The sequence below is a fragment of the Prionailurus bengalensis genome, chromosome D4, assembly GCF_016509475.1.
Source record: "Prionailurus bengalensis isolate Pbe53 chromosome D4, Fcat_Pben_1.1_paternal_pri, whole genome shotgun sequence".
Classification (NCBI taxonomy): Eukaryota; Metazoa; Chordata; class Mammalia; order Carnivora; family Felidae; genus Prionailurus; species Prionailurus bengalensis.
The window spans coordinates 86,266,006-86,283,907 of NC_057359.1; the positions used below are offsets into that span (position 1 = coordinate 86,266,006).

At 51.9% G+C, this 17,902-nt stretch overlaps 1 protein-coding gene across 6 annotated transcripts in view; it reads left to right on the forward strand.

The window, feature by feature from the left end:
- Positions 1-17,902, forward strand: part of LRSAM1 (leucine rich repeat and sterile alpha motif containing 1) — a 45,645-nt gene that overhangs the window by 15,320 nt on the left and 12,423 nt on the right. For 4 of the 6 annotated variants that reach the window (XM_043567408.1, XM_043567410.1, XM_043567413.1 and 1 more), the window contains 10 exons: positions 3,206-3,235; positions 3,675-3,797; positions 4,089-4,228; positions 5,150-5,194; positions 7,127-7,197; positions 10,300-10,399; positions 11,765-11,852; positions 12,811-12,885; positions 14,314-14,394; positions 15,913-16,008. In XM_043567408.1, coding sequence (XP_043423343.1) covers positions 3,206-3,235; positions 3,675-3,797; positions 4,089-4,228; positions 5,150-5,194; positions 7,127-7,197; positions 10,300-10,399; positions 11,765-11,852; positions 12,811-12,885; positions 14,314-14,394; positions 15,913-16,008 — 849 coding nt within the window. The remainder of the gene's footprint in view (positions 1-3,205; positions 3,236-3,674; positions 3,798-4,088; positions 4,229-5,149; positions 5,195-7,126; positions 7,198-10,299; positions 10,400-11,764; positions 11,853-12,810; positions 12,886-14,313; positions 14,395-15,912; positions 16,009-17,902) is intronic. The other 2 variants (XM_043567409.1, XM_043567412.1) reach the window with 1 other exon arrangement.

Here is a 17,902-nt window from a genome sequence, read left to right on the forward strand (position 1 = left end):
GTCGTGTCTGGATTGTTCATTGTTGTCTCTCAGTGAGCGCTTCCTGCCTCGGTGCCCCTTGCTGTACGGGAAGCCTGTCCTGCTCTCCGTCTGAGGAGAAGCACGTGTGTCAGCACGGCAACAGGCTGGCCCTCCCTGGTCCCTGGGGGTGACCTACGTTGGGACCGGCGTGGAGGAGGAAGCTTGGCCAGGGTTTACCACTTCAGCCAGGTATCACCTGACACTGGAACCAGACAGAGACCGCCTCTGGCCCCATCTGTGTTCCCACAGAGGGCTCAGAGCCCAGGGCGTCTGATGGCAGGCAGAGGAGGAACCAACTGCCTCAGGTTTGGCTTCTTCCAGTGACTTGTTTATTAATCTCCGGTTCCCTGGTGACACCCTTCCCTGTCATACAGAGCCCACTGTGAATGCCTCGTGCTTTTGTCTGTCTGCTGGCAGCTCAATGAGAATTAGAGAGGGGGAGATTTCTACCTAGGGAAATTGTCAGTTTTTCCTCTCAAAATGTTTGTAACGAACATTTTTGATGCAGGATTAGCAGACAATATATTAAAGAACTCTTCCAAAGCAGTAAAGTGAAGCAGAAAACCATCCCAAGAGAAGAAAAGTGGGCCAGAGATATAGCAACAGGTACTATACAGAATAAAACAGTACAGATGAGGGGCATCCAGCTGGCTCAGTCAGCAGAGCATGTGACCCTTGATCTCAAGGTCATGAGTTCAAGCCCCCCAGAGTTGGGCACAGAGCTTACTTAAAAAGAAGAAAGACTGTGTAGATAGATGATCAGTAAATACGAAAAAATGCCCGACTTTCCTAGTAATCAGAGACCAGTAAATTAAAATACCATTTCACCCTCAGATTGGCACAGATGTTACTTTGATAATTTCCTGGCCACAGTGTGGGGAAACCATGGCCTCATAAATTGCTCTTGGGAATGGAAACTGATATTCCCACTGTGGAAGATAACCTGATAATATAGGTCAAATAGCTCGTGATCCGGCAGCCCCACTCCTCCGTATGTATCCCCAGAGAGACCCTTGTGTAAAGAGACATTTACAAGAATGTTCATTGCAGCCTTATTTGCAGTAGTAAAATATTGGAAGCCCCCTAAATGTCTATCGGTGGGTAAAGGCTGAGCCTCCCGTCCATACCATGAGCTAAATCTGTGCAGGCTCAGATCATAGGACACATGGGTAAGTGAAAAGGACAAGTTGCAGAACATGATGGATATAGACTTCCCTTTTCATGTTTAGGAGGTTCAAATACAGATCAGTAATAGCCATTAAAGGCGGGGTGCAATTTTATGACAGAGGGACATGAGGGAATTTTGGGGAGTGATGGGATTGTTCTAGATCTTGACTACAGTGATGGTTACATGACTGCATTGGTCAAGATGCCTAAAACTGCATACTAAAAAGAATGACCTTTATAGTATGTGAGTTATGCCTTCATCAAAACGTGTATTTATATATGAGCACACAGACAAATCTTCTATATTTTCCAAAGACACAAATTCTGTGTAAGTAGATTTGTGGACTTGGGTCTGATAGTGGTAGTTACATGGCAGGGGGCAGGAGGGAACCAGGATCAGGCTGGGGAATGGTCAGGGAATGCTTAAATGCTGTGTTTTTTTAATAAGGAAAATGTATTCCGATAATAGCTGTATAATTTTTTATAAAGTTTTTAATGTTTATTTTTGAGACCAAGCGCTTTTATGCCCACCCACCAGTGAGCAGGGGAGGGGCAGAGAGAGAGGGAGATTGAGGCTCCAAAGCAGGCTCTATGCTGACAGCAGAGAACCCGATGCAGGGCTCAAACTCCCAAACCGTGATATTATTTATACCTGAGCTGAAGTTGGAACACTTAACTGACTGAGCCACCCAGGTGCCTGCCCTGTGTGTATTTATTTTTGAGAGAGAGATTTGGATGCAGGGCTCGAACTCCTGAGCCACAAGATCATGACCTTGTGGCTTAACCAAAGCCAAAGTCAGATGCTTAACCGACTGAGCCACCCAGACGCCCCAGATACTATCTGTATAATTAAAAATTAATTTAAAAATTTTTATTCCTACTTCAGCATGGGACAAATCTGATTTCCTTATAGTGTGTTGCTTTTATGGCTCTGATAAAGACTGATCCTGGCCTCCAAGCTGGATAACTAAGTACAAGGCCACTTAAAAAATCTGTGTGTGTGTGTGTGTGTGTGTGTGTGTGTGTGTGTGTGTGTGTGTGTGTTGTTTCAGTACAAGAATAGTTCACGCTCCTTGTTACAAGTCTGAACAATACAGATATACATAAACCACATGAATGTCACCCCTTCTCCTGAGGTCATCATCGCAAACTGACTTCCATCTCAAAGCTCCGAGTTGAATTTTGTTGCCTCTCTGACCAGAACAGAATCCTGCTGCACACAGTGAAACATGGCAGACTTCTTTCTGGGTAGCTCCCCCACGTTTGCCCCCTTATTTGACAGTTGTGTGGTCCATTGCACGGATGTACCATGACTTACTGAAGTAACCACCTGTTGGGCATCTGAGTTATTGCCAATGTTTCACTCTTTAGAACAGTTCCACAAGGGGGTGCCTGGGTGGCTCAGTTGGTTAAGTGTCCGGCTTTGGCCCAGGTCATGGCGGTTCGTGTGTTTGAAACCCACATCAGGCTTGCTGCTATGAACGTGGAGCCTGCTTTGGATCCTCTGTACTCCTCTCTCTCTCTCTCTGCCCCTCCCGCGCCTGCTCAAGCACTCTTCTTTCTCTCTCTGTCTCTCAAAAATAAACATTACAATTGTTTTTCTAACATCTTAACAAAAAGTTCTACAGGAACTAGCACACGTACCTTTGTGCATTTCCAAGTATTTTGGTGGGCTAGAGCTTTGGGGCACTGCAGGCATGCTATATGGACAGGGAGCCACGTATCTCACTTCTTGGTCTCTCTTCTCAGTCCTGTACCCCCAGGACTGTCCTGAAGAGCTTCCCACGGTGTGCCGAACCAGGTGGTTCTCAGCTCTGGTGTCCACTAGAACCATCTGGGACCCTTTATCAGACTACCCTACCTCCTCATCCCCACCCGCCCCACCATTCTGATGCAGCGCCTCGGGGGGCTCCCAAGAGTCTGAATGGGGTCTCGCTGCCTGGCAATTCTGGCCATGTGCTGGGGAACCCCACTGCTGTCTACCTCCTCTTCATCACTGTCTTTTTTTTCTCCCCAGAATAGGTTCTCAGACTATGAGAAGAGGAAGGTAAGAAAATTTTCCTTTTCTCCTCGGTCACTTTTGTTTTTATCAAAGACCTCAATTATTAGAAAAGATTGGAGGGAGCAAGTTCTTCCTGCCTGTAAATTAGAGGGTAAACTAAAGTTTTCCTCTTATACACATGGCCTCACCACATGCTTACCCAGCCTCAGTGGGTGACCAGGTATCTCGCCTTCACAGATGAGAAGCTTGAGGCTCAGAGACCCCCCGACTCTAAACCACTAGTCTCTGCCAGGGACCAGCCTGTTTTATTACAGTTGGGCCCTGGGCAGGCAGGTGGGGGGGGTGGGCAGGAAGGGGAGTTATTACTCAGCTTTAAGACTTAACAGCCTTCACAGTTCAGAGGTGAAGGGTAGATTCCCCCTGCTCCCATGTGCAAATGTCCGCGGAGCCTAGCCAACCATCACCGGGATCTACATTCTTGCAGGAACAGAAGATGCTGGAGAAACTCGAGTTTGAACGGCACCTGGAACTCGGGCAGCGAGAACATGCCCAGCTCCTTCAGCAGAGCAGCAATCAGAAGGACGAGATCCTTCAGACGGTCAAGGAGGTCCGTGAGCGGCCACGTGGGGTCAGGCTTGCCTGTGCACTCCCTACCATGGGGGGCCCTCTGCTGTGGGGAGGCGGTGGTGGTAAGCTCCCTCGCTGGATCTTCCCAGACCCGGGGGCCCTTACAGTTCACCTAACCCAGCTTCCTTGTGTGTACAGACACCCCGAGGCCTAGCAAGGGGAAGACCTCGTCCAAGATCAAACAGGAAGGCCGGGCAGGGCAGGGCAGGGATGAGAAACCTGTGCAGGGATCCTTGGTGTTAGCTCAGGACGGCCACCTGTCCTGCTGCAGGAGCAGTCCCGGCTGGAGCAGGGCCTAAGTGAGCATCAGCGCTACCTGGATGCAGAGCGTCAGCGGCTGCAGGAGCAGCTGAAGCAAACGGAGCAGAACATCGCCAACCGGATCCAGAAACTCCTGCAGGAGAATCAGAGGTCAGGCCCCCAGTTCGCAAACCCAGAGACCTTCCCCCCCTGTGGTACCCTCTGAAGAGCCCAGGGTAGGGGTCCATTTCTCCCCTGTAGCCTTCACTCCTGCCCCAAGGTTTTCGTTGTTCGGGTCCAATCTTGGTGCCACAATTTGCACCAACCCAAAGAGAAAAGCATCTAATCTGGGCATGACCTGGTCTTTGTTTTGTCGTGGGACCCACGCCCCCCAGGTTTCCCATCTATAAAATGAGTGGGTTTAATAGGAGAGTTGAGGTCACATCCTGCTCCAATATTTTGGGTTCCAAGTAACATGTTGCCTTGAGGTCAGCCATTCTACCCACAGTGAGATTTGCCTTAACAAATGCTCTCCAAGGTAGGGGCTGCTGGGAGCAGGTCTTGGTGGGGCTTGGGGGAGAGGGAGCCAGATAGAGCTGTCAAGAAGCCTGAGAGAGTCCAGTTGGGGTCCCTTGTGGAAAGCCTCCTGAAACAGGTGTGCCACATCCCCTGTTGCTCCCAGGCTTCCGTTTGCTTTTTCCTTACGGGGCCATCACACAGCAGTCACGTGGGGCCCGAGCGAGCCTGCCGCGTGCCGCACAGCATGCTCTCCTTTCCGGGGTGTCCCGGGAAGCTACCATTTGTTGGATGCTGCTCACGTGCCGAGCACTTTGTGTATGTTCTCTTAGTCACTCTTTACGAATACTCCATGAAGCCTTCTTATTATGATCCCCTTTGACAGATGAGGAACTGGGGCTTGGCGGGGCTGAGGAACTGGCCCAAGGGCACAGAGCCCCAAGTTCCGGGGCTGAGGGGCCTGGGCCAGTGACTAAGCCCGCTCTGCACAGCCAGTGCAGCGAAGGGGAGAACGGTTCTGTTGCAAACAGGCCTGCAGGTGACGACTGCAGGGACCCTTTATGGTTGTCTTCGCAGGCAGAAGAAAAGTTCTGAGATCTTGAAGTCGCTGGAAAATGAAAGGTTAGTGTTTCACTCTAGCCCTTTCATGGCGTTTGCCTTGTGGTGGAGGCAGTGGTCTGGGGAGATAACGTCTTGTGATTCTCAAGGATTATGCCAGAAAGTTTTCCTAAAGCTGTAAGGAGATTCACCTCCTTAGGGAATATTGGGTTAAAAATAAATCACTGCCTGCAAGTTGAACACATATGTACGTTCCTGAGAAAAATTGAGACACAAATAAAAATGTGTAATGTCCAACTATATTGCTAGTGTAAAAAAAATTAGAGGGGCACCTGGGTGGCTCAGTTGGTTGAACGTCCGACTTCAGCTCTGGTCATGATCTCATGGTTTGTGAGACTGAGCCCGAGTCGGGCTCTGTGCTGACAGCTAAGAGCCTGGAGCCGGCTTTGGATTCTGTGTCTCCTCTCTCTGCCCCTCCCCTGCTCACGCCTCTCTCTCAAAAATAAACATTAAAAAATTTTAAATTAGAGAAAAATCCATTTCTTATTAAGGGAAACACAATCCATTATGGAGTAGAAAACCGGGAGCTATAGTTAACTAAGGCGGAACAGTGTACAATTTCTTCATGACGTGGCACGTATCTGTGCTCAGAAAGCAAAAGGACCCACCCTGAGTGGTTTACCAGAAATTAGAGGTGGTGAAATTTGGGTTTTTTCCTTCGTGTTTTCCCTGTTCGTTGAGATGCACAGCTTCAGTGATTAGGAAAGATGGTAGCTGAGAGGAACGAGCCCCCCATTCTTTCCCCATACCCTCTGTCTTGCCTTCTTGTCCCCCTCCCCGCCAGGATTAACTGGAATCCCCCCTGGTTCCCTGGAATCCCCAAAATAGCAACGTGGACTTAGCTGCAGTCCTTGTGTCTGCCTTTTAGGCCCCTGGCTGCTTGGGAAGAATTCCCACAGGGAGTTCCCGTGGGATTGCAGGGTAGCCCCTTCACCTGCCCACTGCAGCTTGACCCAGGTGGTCAAGGCCAAGCTGGGTTGTGGCCGACTGGTTTATTTGGCTCATGCTTACCAAGTGCCCTCTCTGCGTTGGGCCCTGTGGGCTCTGCTGTGGGTCCAGCAGCACCAGATGTGGCCTTCCCTTGAGCAGCCTGTGGTCCTGGGCAAGAGGCCAAGGTGATTACATGCTTCTTCCAACAAAATGCGACCCAACAGAGACTTTAGAAGATGTTCCCTCCAGGCCACCATTCCTAGTTTACTCTGGGGGAACGATGTACACACATGCAACGTGCATGTATGTCCATACTTTTTCATTTCTGTTTACTAGATCATGGATGGATTTCAATGCCAAAAGCCTTATTTGTAATAGCTGTAGAATATTCTGCAATATGATTAAATCCTAATTTAATTAGTCCTCTGTGGACATTTAAGTTTCCAGTTTTTCATAATTATAAGCAGTCTTAGAGTGAGCATCTCCTAAATATCCCCCTATGCATTTATGTGAATATTTTTGTAGGAAATATTCAAAGGACTTCTTGGTAGGTCTTGCCAGATTACCTTCCAGAAGATATTTTGCCAGTTTATACTCCTCTCAGCAGGACATGAACGTGCCCTTTTACCACCTTCGCTGCTGCTGCTGGTGGGTGGTCCTCAGTTTTCCTAATCTCCCAATCTGGTAGGTGAAAAGATCTTTAGTTATCAGGTATCTCTTTCCATATGTTTATTGGTCCCCTGCATTTAAGCATCTGTGAAGTGGCCGTCTGTGTCCTTTGCCCACTTTTCTAAGGGAATGTTGAGCTTTTTATGCAAGATACTCCGTGTACAAGGCTGGAGGTAACTGGGTTCCCCTGGAAGTGCGAGATGCCAGCAGGAGCATGCCTAGGCTGGCACATCGAAGAGGGCTTCCCGGAGAAGGTGGCGTTCATCTGCTGGGATTCCCCGTTGAAAACGTTACATCTGCTGAACAAAAATGGATGGAGTGTTTGTTTGTTTCTAGGATAAGGATGGAACAGTTGATGTCCATCACTCAGGAGGAGACTGAGAACCTGCGGAGGCGTGAGATTGCCTGTGAGTCTCGGGTGGGAGGTCCGGGGTCCTGGGAGCAGGGCTTGTCTGACTGGGGGCAGAGGGTGGACTGCCTTCTCTCTGTACGTACGGCAGGCGCTGAGTGTGTGTCCTTGAGGGAGGCTGCAAAATCCAGACATGGAGCGTGGGCCCTGGTGTCAGGCCGACGCAGGAACAAGCCTGTGACCTCAGGGGCACTACTGGTCCCTAACTGTTCTGAGCCTCTGTGTTCTTCCCTTTAACTGGGGAGGATGACTGTTACCGCCCCCTAGTGTCCTTCTGAAGGTCAGATGAGCTAATACCTGGCACTAAGTGAACATCCCACTGAGGCTGTAGGGTTTCTGTTGTCAAGAGCTGTGGTCGGCCCCACTTGGGCTCCTGGGAGCTGCCCGTCCTGCCATTCCCAGGAGGTGGTCCTGGGGCACCACACTGTCCATACTTAATGAGGGGGCCTTCTGGTCTGATCCTGAGAGCTCAGAGGATCAAGCCACGTGCCAAGGAAGGCCAGGAGTCAGTTCCTCCTTTTTTCAAATGACTCTCTTTGGACGGCGCCATCCTCCCGAGCCTGGATACTAGAGCGGAATGCTGCACACAGGCCCCACGCCGGGCGCTGTCCACACACCACCTCCCCTCACTACCTCCTGCTGGGGTGTCCTTAATGTCCCTGTTGTAAATTATCCACCACTTAGAAAAAAGAAAACTTGTGTTTGCATCTCCAGAAGATATTTGTCAGTAAATAGATTGGGAATAGTATTGGTGTTGGGAACTTTTGTTTTCACCTTTCAAACTTCCTTCCCTGTTGCTTAGCTTCTTATAAATGAGCATTTTTGTTGTTAAGTGTTTATTTTTAAGAAAGAGTACATGGTGGGGCAGGGCAGAGAGAGAGACACACCCAGGATCGGAAGCAGGCTCCAGGCTCCGAGCTGTCAGCACAGAGCCCAATGGGGCTCAAACTCACGAACCCTGAGATCGTGACTTGAACCAAAGTCAGACACTCAACCGACTGAGCCACCCAGGCACCCTAAGCATGTATTTTTTTTAAGTTTATTTATTTATTTAGAGAACATGCACACAGGGGAGGGACAGAGAGAGAGAGAGAGAGAGAGAGAGAGAGAGAGAATCCCAAGCAGGCTCTGTCCACACTGTCAGTGCAGAGCCCAACACAGGGCTCTGTCCCACAAACTGACATCATGACTTGAGCTGAAATCAAGAGTTGGACGCTTAACCACTGAGCTACCCAGGCGCCCTGAAAATGAGCATGTGTTTTTATAATGAAAGAATTTCGGTAAAAATAACGAAAAGGCAAGAAAAGGTAATAACCAGAGTAGTTGAGGACATATGTAGTATCAGGCTGCCCTGTGCACAGCCAAAGGGGATGTGAATCAGCAGCATGTTTCTGGAAGGCAGAAAGGGACATTCCTATTTATTCACGGCCTTAAAACTGTACTCTTAAAAATTATTCTTAGGAAATAATCAAATCAGATTGCACAAGGATGTTTGAGCAAGGACGTTTATCATTTAATAATTGCAAAAAGAGTCCAAATGCCCCCAGATAAAAGATCACCTAACTAAACTTTTGTGATCCGGGCACCGCCATCCCCTGCAGCCAAAACCTCATGCTGCCTCGTGGACATGGGGAGGTGGTGACAGACCATGAGAAGTGGTTGTGTTTAAGGTTGTGACATTTTTAAATTTTTTATTGTGGTAAAATATGTAACATAATGTCTGCCGTTTTAACCACTTTTAATTGTCCAATTCTGTGGCACGAAGTACATTCATGTTGTTATGCAGCCATCTCCAGAACCTTCCCAAACTGGAATTCTGTCCCCGTTAAACACTCCTCTCCATCCCCCTCCCCCAGCTCCTGTACAACGCCCCATGCCACTTTCTGTCTGAATTTGATGACTCTAGATACCCCCACATAAGTGGAGTCCTCCAGCATTTGTCGTTTTGTGACTGCCTTCTTTCACTCAGCATAACGTCCTCGAGGTTCACCCATGTTGTAGCAGGTATCAATTTCCCTCCTTTTTAAGGCTGTGAATAATATTCCATTGTGTAGGGGCACCTGGGTGGCTCAGTCAGTTGAACATCTGACTTTAAGTGTTTGTTTTTGAGAGACAGCACAAGTAAGGGAGAGGTGGGGGAGGGACAGAGAAAGAGGGAAACAGGATCTGAAGTGAACTCTGGACTGACAGCAGAGAGCCTGACACAGGGCTCAACCGTGAGATCATGACCTGAACCAAAGTTAGACTCTTAACCATCTGAGCCACCCAGGAGCCCCTGAGCATCTGACTCTTAATTTCGGCTCAGGTCATGATCTCCTGTTTCATGGGTTCGAACCCCATGTTGGGCTCTATGCTGACAGCACATAGCCTGCTTGGGCCGGACTCCCTCGCCCCCGCCCTCTCCCCCGTCCCTCCCACCGCATGCGTGCTCTCTCAAAGTTAAAAAATATCCCACTGTGTGTATATACCACATTTTGTTTATCAGTGGACACTTGGCTTTCTTCCACATTTTGGCCATTGTGAATAACAGCGCTACGAACATGAGTGTACGAGTGTTCAGTTCTCTGCTTTCAATTCTTTCATCTTAATTTTTTATTTTATTTTATTTTTTTTAATTTTTTTTTTTAACGTTTATTTATTTTTGAGACACAGAGAGACAGAGCATGAACAGGGGAGAGGCAGAGAGAGAGGGAGACACAGAATCGGAAACAGGCTCCAGGCTCCGAGCCACCAGCCCAGAGCCCGACGCGGGGCTCGAACTCACGGACCGCGAGATCATGACCTGGCTGAAGTCGGACGCTTAACCGACTGCGCCACCCAGGCGCCCCTCATCTTAATTTTTTAAAAATCCATAAATATGTATTAAAAATTGGAAGGATATGTATCAAAATTAACATCTTTGGGTGATAGATGATAGAAGATCTTGTGTGTGTGCTGTTCAGTATTTTACAATTAGCCTTTCAAGCGTAAGTTACTTGCATCGTTTAAAAAAGTGGGGTTTTTTTTTAAGGATAAGTATGGGGGTGATGAGCAAACCCTCCAAGGCCCCCCGGGAGCGGTCCCCTTTTCTCAGCCCACCCCCACCCCCGTGTTTCCTCAGCCGCCATGCAGCAGATGCTGACCGAGAGCTGTACAAACCGGCTCATCCAGGTGGCCTACGAGTCCCAGAGGCAGAATTTGGTCCAGCAGGCCTGTTCCAGGTAAGGTAAGGAGAGGCTTCCTGAGTTGGGGTGCTGACTCAGGACCCAGGATCATGGGGTGAGAGCTGGGCTCTGAAGTTCCCGCCTCAGCCATGCTGTCAGGGGCAGGCGGTGACTGGTCTTTGTGGTTTTTCCAGCTGGACCCCATGGTTGTGTCAGGCCATGGTAAAGTGACAGCGCTCACCCCTGCTTCTCCCGCACTTTCGGTGAGCCAGGCGTCCTGCCACGTGGTGTGTGTTAGCTTATTGAATCTACGAGGGACCATGTTGTTACTAGCCCCGTTTTGTCACAACAGCTGAGGCTCAGAGAGACTGTGGGACACTCCCAAGGAAATCTAGCAAGTGGCAGAGCCAGGGTTCAAACCCAGGCAGAGTGGGGGTGTGATCGAGCGTCCGTGTGGGTTGGGAGCAGGGTGTCCTGGAGGGGATGCTAATGGAGTCTCTTTCACACTGGTGGCAGCTTGGGGTCCGGCTGTCCAAGTTCATCACATCTCTGTGGGTATGTCTGTTGAAGGAGACACATGTGCCGGCACAGCCAGGGGAGCAAAGCTGTTGGGGCTCAGGAGACAGGCCAGGAGCACAGACTGCCTTGTGTTCCCCCGCCCCCTCGCCCCACCTTCCCCTGTGTCCGCACAGAGGTGAGGTGTGGAGCATCTCTCCCTCCTTTCTTGGTGGTAGCACATCGCGCTTAGGAGCGTGGTGGACAGACCCGCATTCAGGCCCCGTTTCTTCTGTCCGTAACCGTGAAGTGCTGGGCCAGTTAGTTTCTCTCCTGAGCCTCAGTTTTCTTATCAGAAAAACAGGGATAAGTCACAGTACCTACCTCTGGAGTTGTTGGAGGATTGAAATAAACTCAAAACCAACATTATGCCCAAGTATGGACATACATGAGGATGCAGGGTTTGAATTTTTGTGCCCAAAGCACTCTACTTGTTCTAAGGGGAGATTCACGACCAGGGCGAGAAATGCTGGGGGCCCACGGTGAGATGTGGTTGTTTTGACCCAGCAGGAGAGCTTTCTCATGGCCCGAGTGGCTCAACTAGGAGGTCAGGAGCTCCATGCTGGTGGTGATATGGCAGAGGCCAGGCCACCACTTCAAAGGGCATTGTAGAGGGGATTCTGATGGAGGGGTGGATGAGCGGGCCCGGAGATGGTCTCTCCCAAGTCCCAAGACACACGGACTCCCATCGCCTTCCCTCTAGGGCCACGGGGTTCAGACTAACTCTGTGTCTGTGCCCAGCCCGGGGTGTAGCCCCCTGCGGGTCCTTCTTGAGTATTTTTGAATGAGTAAATGGCTTGTCTTGATCTCCAAGGTCCTTGGCAGAAAATGTTCAGAGAGTGAATTAATTTGCTGTCTTTCTGGCAGCATGGCCGAAATGGATGAGCGATTCCAGCAGATACTGTCATGGCAGCAGATGGATCAGAACAAAGCCATCAGCCAGATCCTGCAGGAGGTGAGCCCTTGCCTAGGGTGTGAGGGTGGGGGGCCCAGGGCTCGAGTGGGGGCAGGGGTACAAGGGCGTGAGGACGGGGGCTCGAGGTGGGCACAGGGAGGGGTGCCTGGAGGGCTCGGTTGGTTAAGCTTCCGACTTTGGTTCAGGTCACGAACTCACGGTTCGTGAGTTTGAGCCCAGCGTCAGGCTCTGTGCTGACAGCCCAGAACCTGGAGCCTGCTTCCGATTCTGTGTCTCCCTTTCTCTCTGCCCTTCCCTGGCTCATGTGCGCTCATGCTCTCTCGCTCGCGCTCTCTCTCAAAAATAAGTAAACTTTAAAAAAGGGGGGGGGTGGGCACAGGGAGTCTGGGGCAGAGCATCAGAAATCGACATGGAGCCCTGTCCTTAGAGAGCTTGTTAAGACCCAAGGTGTTTAGTCCATTTAGAAATGTACAGACTCAGGAAGAGGGGGGCAGAGAAAGGGAGAGGGGGGTGGCTTTCTGATCATGGAGATCTAGAGAAGCATTCCCCATTTCCCTGGCAGGCACCCACTCCCCGTGCTGTGTGGCTCCATCGTAAGGACCCCTCAGGGGCAGGATATGGTGAACACGCCGTGGGGGTGGAGCCCACAAGACAGCACTGAGGCGCCTTGACTTCTTCCAGACTGCACACTTGCATCTGCTCCCTCACCTTCCTCATCAGTGAAATGGGGCAGTAAAAAGCCCCCACATCACTGGTTGTGGGAAGTCCGTGTACGATGCAGGAGCAGCACTGAGTGTAGCATCTGGCGCTGATAAGCCTTTCATAAGTATTGTCTCTGAAATGCGAACAAGTGAGCTGAAAAGTCACGTGCTTGCTAGCAGGCAGAGTAGTCCTACGTTAAAGTGTTTTTGAGCAGATTTTGAGCCTTCCCCTGGCATGAGCCACTGGGAAAGCGAGGCCGCCAAGCACCTGCTGAGCAGCCCCTGCTGTCTTGCAGAGTGCCATGCAGAAGGCTGCGTTTGAGGCTCTGCAGGTGAAGAAGGACCTCATGCACCGGCAGATCAGGAAGCAGGTGGGTGCTGTGGGCGGTGCCCCCGCCGCCCCCTTCCTGCGTGCTTTCCTGGACGGCATAGGTGGCTCTTTCCCGTGCTGGCTCAGCAAGTGGACTTCCCCAAATGTGACCGGTTCCTTTCCCACGACGCCCTGGGCAGACGGGAAGGGTAGTGCCCGACTGCGGCCTGGAGCCCCTGGGCGGCCTCTGCACCCACCACACTCCAGGCAGGACCCCCTTGCTGGGGAAATGCAGTTGGCTTCACCCCGGCCACCTCTGTCAGCTCAGGTGGAGAAGCTGGATGGTGGATGGGGTGTCCCACGGGGGCAGACAGGGGTCCCGATGTCCCCGAGGGCGGATGTGCTGAGGTCCCAGCTCTGCCGGCAACCTGCAGGCTCTGCTGGACCCTCTGGGCTTTCTGGAGGGTGCGGTGGACCATGGGCGCGCAGGCCGGAGACGGAGTCGGCTTTCAGGTCTCGGGAGTGGTCATCACATCCTACTTGGCACACTTTGAATTGTACATTTTTGCATGTGTATTTTTTTCTTTTTATTCTTTTCCTTTTTGGCCAAAACCAACTTCTCTTTTTATTTCCCTCTTTAATTTCAACCCCACCTTGCCGGACATGAAGCTCATTCCTCTGACCTGGGGTTGGTTGGGGCCATAGGAACTTAGGGGCAAGAACCATAGGGGTCACAGGCTTAGGGCAGAGGAGTCGCTGGCTATGGGGTCTGACCCCCAGACATCCTCACTGTGGGTGATTCTGACCCACCAGGCCACCTGTTCCCCTTCAGACCCTGAGCAGGGACGTCCCCGAGAAAGGGCTCACTTACTGACCTGCTCTGTGTCCTTGAGCAAGTCACTTAACCTCACTGAGCCTCAACTTCCCCATCTATAAAATGGAGACCAGAATACCTCCTAATACCCAGAGGAGATTTGATGAAATGACACAGATACAGTACACAGCACAGGCCTCGCACACAGAATGCTCCGTAAGCATCAGCCACTACTATTAATGGTATTACAGTATTACACAGTCCCCTCCGTTACCCTCTGCTCTCCTCTGTGATGGCAGTTACAGGAAGCGAGAGAGTCAGATGCGTACAGCACTCAGGACTTGTGTCTGGTCTGCACTCTGGCCTGAACCTTAAAGGAAGGCCCATCTCCATTTCATAAGCTCTTGGCACCCTCTGTGGTCCAGGCCCTACGATCAGCTCCTGAACAACAGTTCACCAGGACAGGCCCGTCCGTGTCCCATAAGCGCTCGGGGCCCTGGAATAGCTGATTATTTTAAACTCCCACTGAGAGCTTTCCCAAGGCACCTAAGTCCCCTTCATTCGTGAGACCCTCGAAAGGTTTCTTAGACCCCACTTGGCCTTCAGAGAGCAGCACAGATTCGAACCTTGGTTAATGTGAATTAAAAAAAAAACCCTGTCTCGTCTTCTGTTTAGATTAAGTTAATAGAAACTGAGTTATTGCAGCTGACACAGCTGGAGGTAAAGAGGAAGTCCCTGGACACAGAGGCATTGCAGGTACGTAGGGCTCCCTGGCCTGTCCCTCCCGCCCCAGAGGAAATCCCCACCCGGGCCCCCCATGCCTCCCTCCCAGCAGCCGCTCCCCAACAGGCAGATGGTCTTCTCCGTGACTGTGATGGGAGCACAGCCTGGGGGCTGAGCTCAGCACAGGCCAAGGTTAGGGTCAGGTCAGCCTATTGCTCAGCAGGAGGGTCAGAGGAAAGAGGGTTTCATTGCCAAGGCTCACCCAGACCCATTTCCATCTCTTTGTTTTGAAGGAGGGTCACTGCTGAGCTCCCTGTCTCCCTAAGCCATGCTTCTAGGGTGCTGGTTCAACTCATGGGCTTGACATCCTCTGGGGAAGGAGCTTTCTTGGTGTCCCAAGGATGTCTGGAGGAAAGCGCCCAACTGTTAGTGTGTCACTCCCTGCAGGTGGCTTCTCTGGGAGCCCTGGGCTCGGTGTCCTGCTTGTATAGTGTGGGGGCAGCAGGGACCGGCAGGTGGCGTCCTGGACTGTGTGTCCGGGACCTGGGCCTTCTCCCAGTGTAGTCCCGCTTTGTGATCTGGGCAGGCAGGGGAAGAAGGCTGGACTCTGCCCTTCTCTGACCCCTTTCTGCCCAAAGGGGATTGATTAATGGTGTGTGAGGACCTGTGCCCACACCAGGCTTCTGAGCAGAGCCACCCGTCTGTCCCTGTGTCTGTCCTCAGCAGACAAGTCTTAAATTGTCCCCTGGCTTCTCGACTCAGTAAAAGCGTGCTAAGGTCTATAGTCCTGGTCTGTGGGCTGCCACAGGTGTGCCGTGTGACCTTAGGTCACCTCCCCTCTTAGGCCTTTGTTTCTCCCCTCCGTAAAATGAACTAATCTTCAGGCCCAGCCTGCGTCACAGGGCCACCCCACGGGGGTGAGCTCACCAACGCAAGGCCCTTTGGGAGCCTTGCGTGGCCCTCAGAGAGGAGGGGGTTGGGGTAGCTCTCAGAGAAGACACAGCCACCGTACTTGGCAGGTACCCATGTCTCCTGGCCGTTCGAGCTTGTGGGGCTCCCATCTGGGGGGGCCTCCATGGGTTTCCAAGAGTAAGAAACAAGTGGAACAGAGACGCAGGCGAGGGCTTCACTCCAGCTTGCATGTGCCTCCATCTGTGTGAGAGCCTTCCAGACTCCTACGGGGATACACCCCAACCTGCCCTGCTTGTGCTTCTGCCCACATGCCCTGCCTGTAGTCCGTGAGACTGCAGTCACACACCTGTGGCTTATCATTTCCTTTGTTTGATGTTTCTTACCATTCCACTGTCGTCAGTCACTAGATCCCATGCCTGGCCTGACCCCCCACGGGGAGAAGATGGGGAGGGGATGCCCAGACAGAGGGGCCCTTTGGCTGTGCCCCCCAGCGCTCAACCTAATTGAGTTGGGCCCACTGTGGGGTCCCTGCTGCCGGGCTTGGAAAAGGCAGGGAGGGGTGGGACTTGCCACTCCCTGGGGACTCTGGGCGCCGAGCTATGCACTTCCAGCGGCACTGGGCCTGCTCTTGTGTTGCAGGAGATGATCTCAGAGCAGCGCTGGGCCCTGAGCTCCCTGCTCCAGCAGCTGCTCAAGGAGAAGACGCAGCGGGAGGAAGAGCTCCGGGAAATCCTGGTGCGCTCGGCTTCTGCGTCCCGGTCGCACATGGGTTCGCTCTCCCTAAACACACTTGCCATTCTTAGAAGCGCTTTTGTTCAAGTAATAGTGGCTCATCAGAGAAAAAATGGAACGTACAGAGGAAAAGAATCTCCCTCCCGAGAGTTCTCGAATGCTAACATTTGAATGTGTGTTTTCTAAACACTGCGACGCAGTGTTTATAAGCTGTGCGTGGATGTTCTGTGTAAGCCTCAGATGGAGCACATCCCTTTAGAACTAGCTTCTCTGGTTTGTTCTCTTCGTGTCTCTGAAATGTCCTCTGCGCTCTCCCAGGCTGCGTTTGGATGGGCCATCGTAGCCTCGTGCCCAGAATTCACACTACTTCCAGTTTTTCACTTTTCTGAGCGGTGCTGTCTTTGTAGCTAAGTATTGACAATGGCCGTGAGTATTCATTCAAGGCAGATGCCCAGGAGGGGACTTTCTGTGTCCAGGGCAGGCTGTTTAATAAGCTTTTGACAGGAGATACCCAGCTGTCCCCTGTACCCAAATGGGTTTGAGGCTGGCACATTGTCAGAGTGGCAGAGCCCCATTTAGGGGTGGCAAGTTGGAGTCATTTTCACCAGACCCTGTGGGCATCTGAGTGGTGGAGACGGAGGCCAGGCCCGCCAGCTGGGGCTCAGAGACTCGGTTGCTCCTATGGTGTCCTCGCTGCTCCAGACATCCTCTGAGCTCCTGTGGGCAGAGCCCCTGCAGAGTGCAGGGAAGAGGGAGACCAGCTTCCACAGCCCCCCACCAGCCCTTGTGATGTGCTGAGACCAGTCAGAAGCTGCCTGTTCCTCACCATCCCCTACTGCCATGGCCTGCAAGTTGCATTAACGTGTGAACAGCGCGTTAGCCTCATGCAGCAGCTGCCATGTGCTCTGGTCCTGTGCTCCTGCCCTCGAGGGGCCTCAGAGGATTCCCCATCCAGGGAAGGAAGGACCACCTCAGCAGATGGTGACTGTCAGGTTCATGGGCTCCAGAAGAGTGCTGTGGCTGCAGCCCAGGGAGGGTAGGGACCAGCAGAGGGGAGCAGCTCCACAAGGTCTGGGAGGGACCACCAAAGGACAGCCAGGCCCCCCCAAGGGATGGGGGAAATGCCTGTGTTGAAGTCCTGCAGCCCACATCTTATTTCGTCCCCACCGTGTGGCCACAGTCTTGGCTCCTGGCTGGCTTGCTCAGAGTACAAGTCTTAAGGCAAAACAGACTTGTGTCCAAGTCCTGGCCCTGACCACGGGCAGCTTTTACCTGAGCAGGTTCCTGGTCACTCTGAACCTCCCTTTCCTCACCTGTGCAGTTACACCCCCCCCACACACACCAGAGCTGTGCAAATTAAGGAAAATGGCATCTCGGTGCATAGTGGGGTCTGGCACGCAGCACTCTGAAAACGTTCGCTGCTGCTGTTAGTATCCTTTGTTCACAGCCCTGGCCCCAGCGCCTAGAACCATGCGTGGTCTAGAACAATACTCGGTGACTGCTTGTTCATGGAGGAATGAAGGAACCTGTTTCAGTACCTTTTCTAATTCTTCAGCTTTGTCAGAAGGGTGAAGCCCACTCTAGAAGCTCATATTGTCCTTAGAATCCTATTTGTCTCCCTGCCTGTCACAAGCTCCTGAGCCCAAGTAGGGGGCCTGCAGAGCGTGGTGCCAGGTGTCTGCAGCCCAGATTCAGGCCCCGCCCCCAGATGGTCCCTGGCTGAGGTTGCTCACAGCAGAAACGGGGGTAGAGGGATAGAGGGACTTCCTGCCTTTCCCGTTCAGTAGTTTAAACAGTGAGGCCGTGGTGGGTGGGAACATCGTTTGTAAGTTACCAAACACCGCCCCACTCCCTGCACCTGCCCAGAGCATCATTTACAGTTGCCACGGTCATTAGA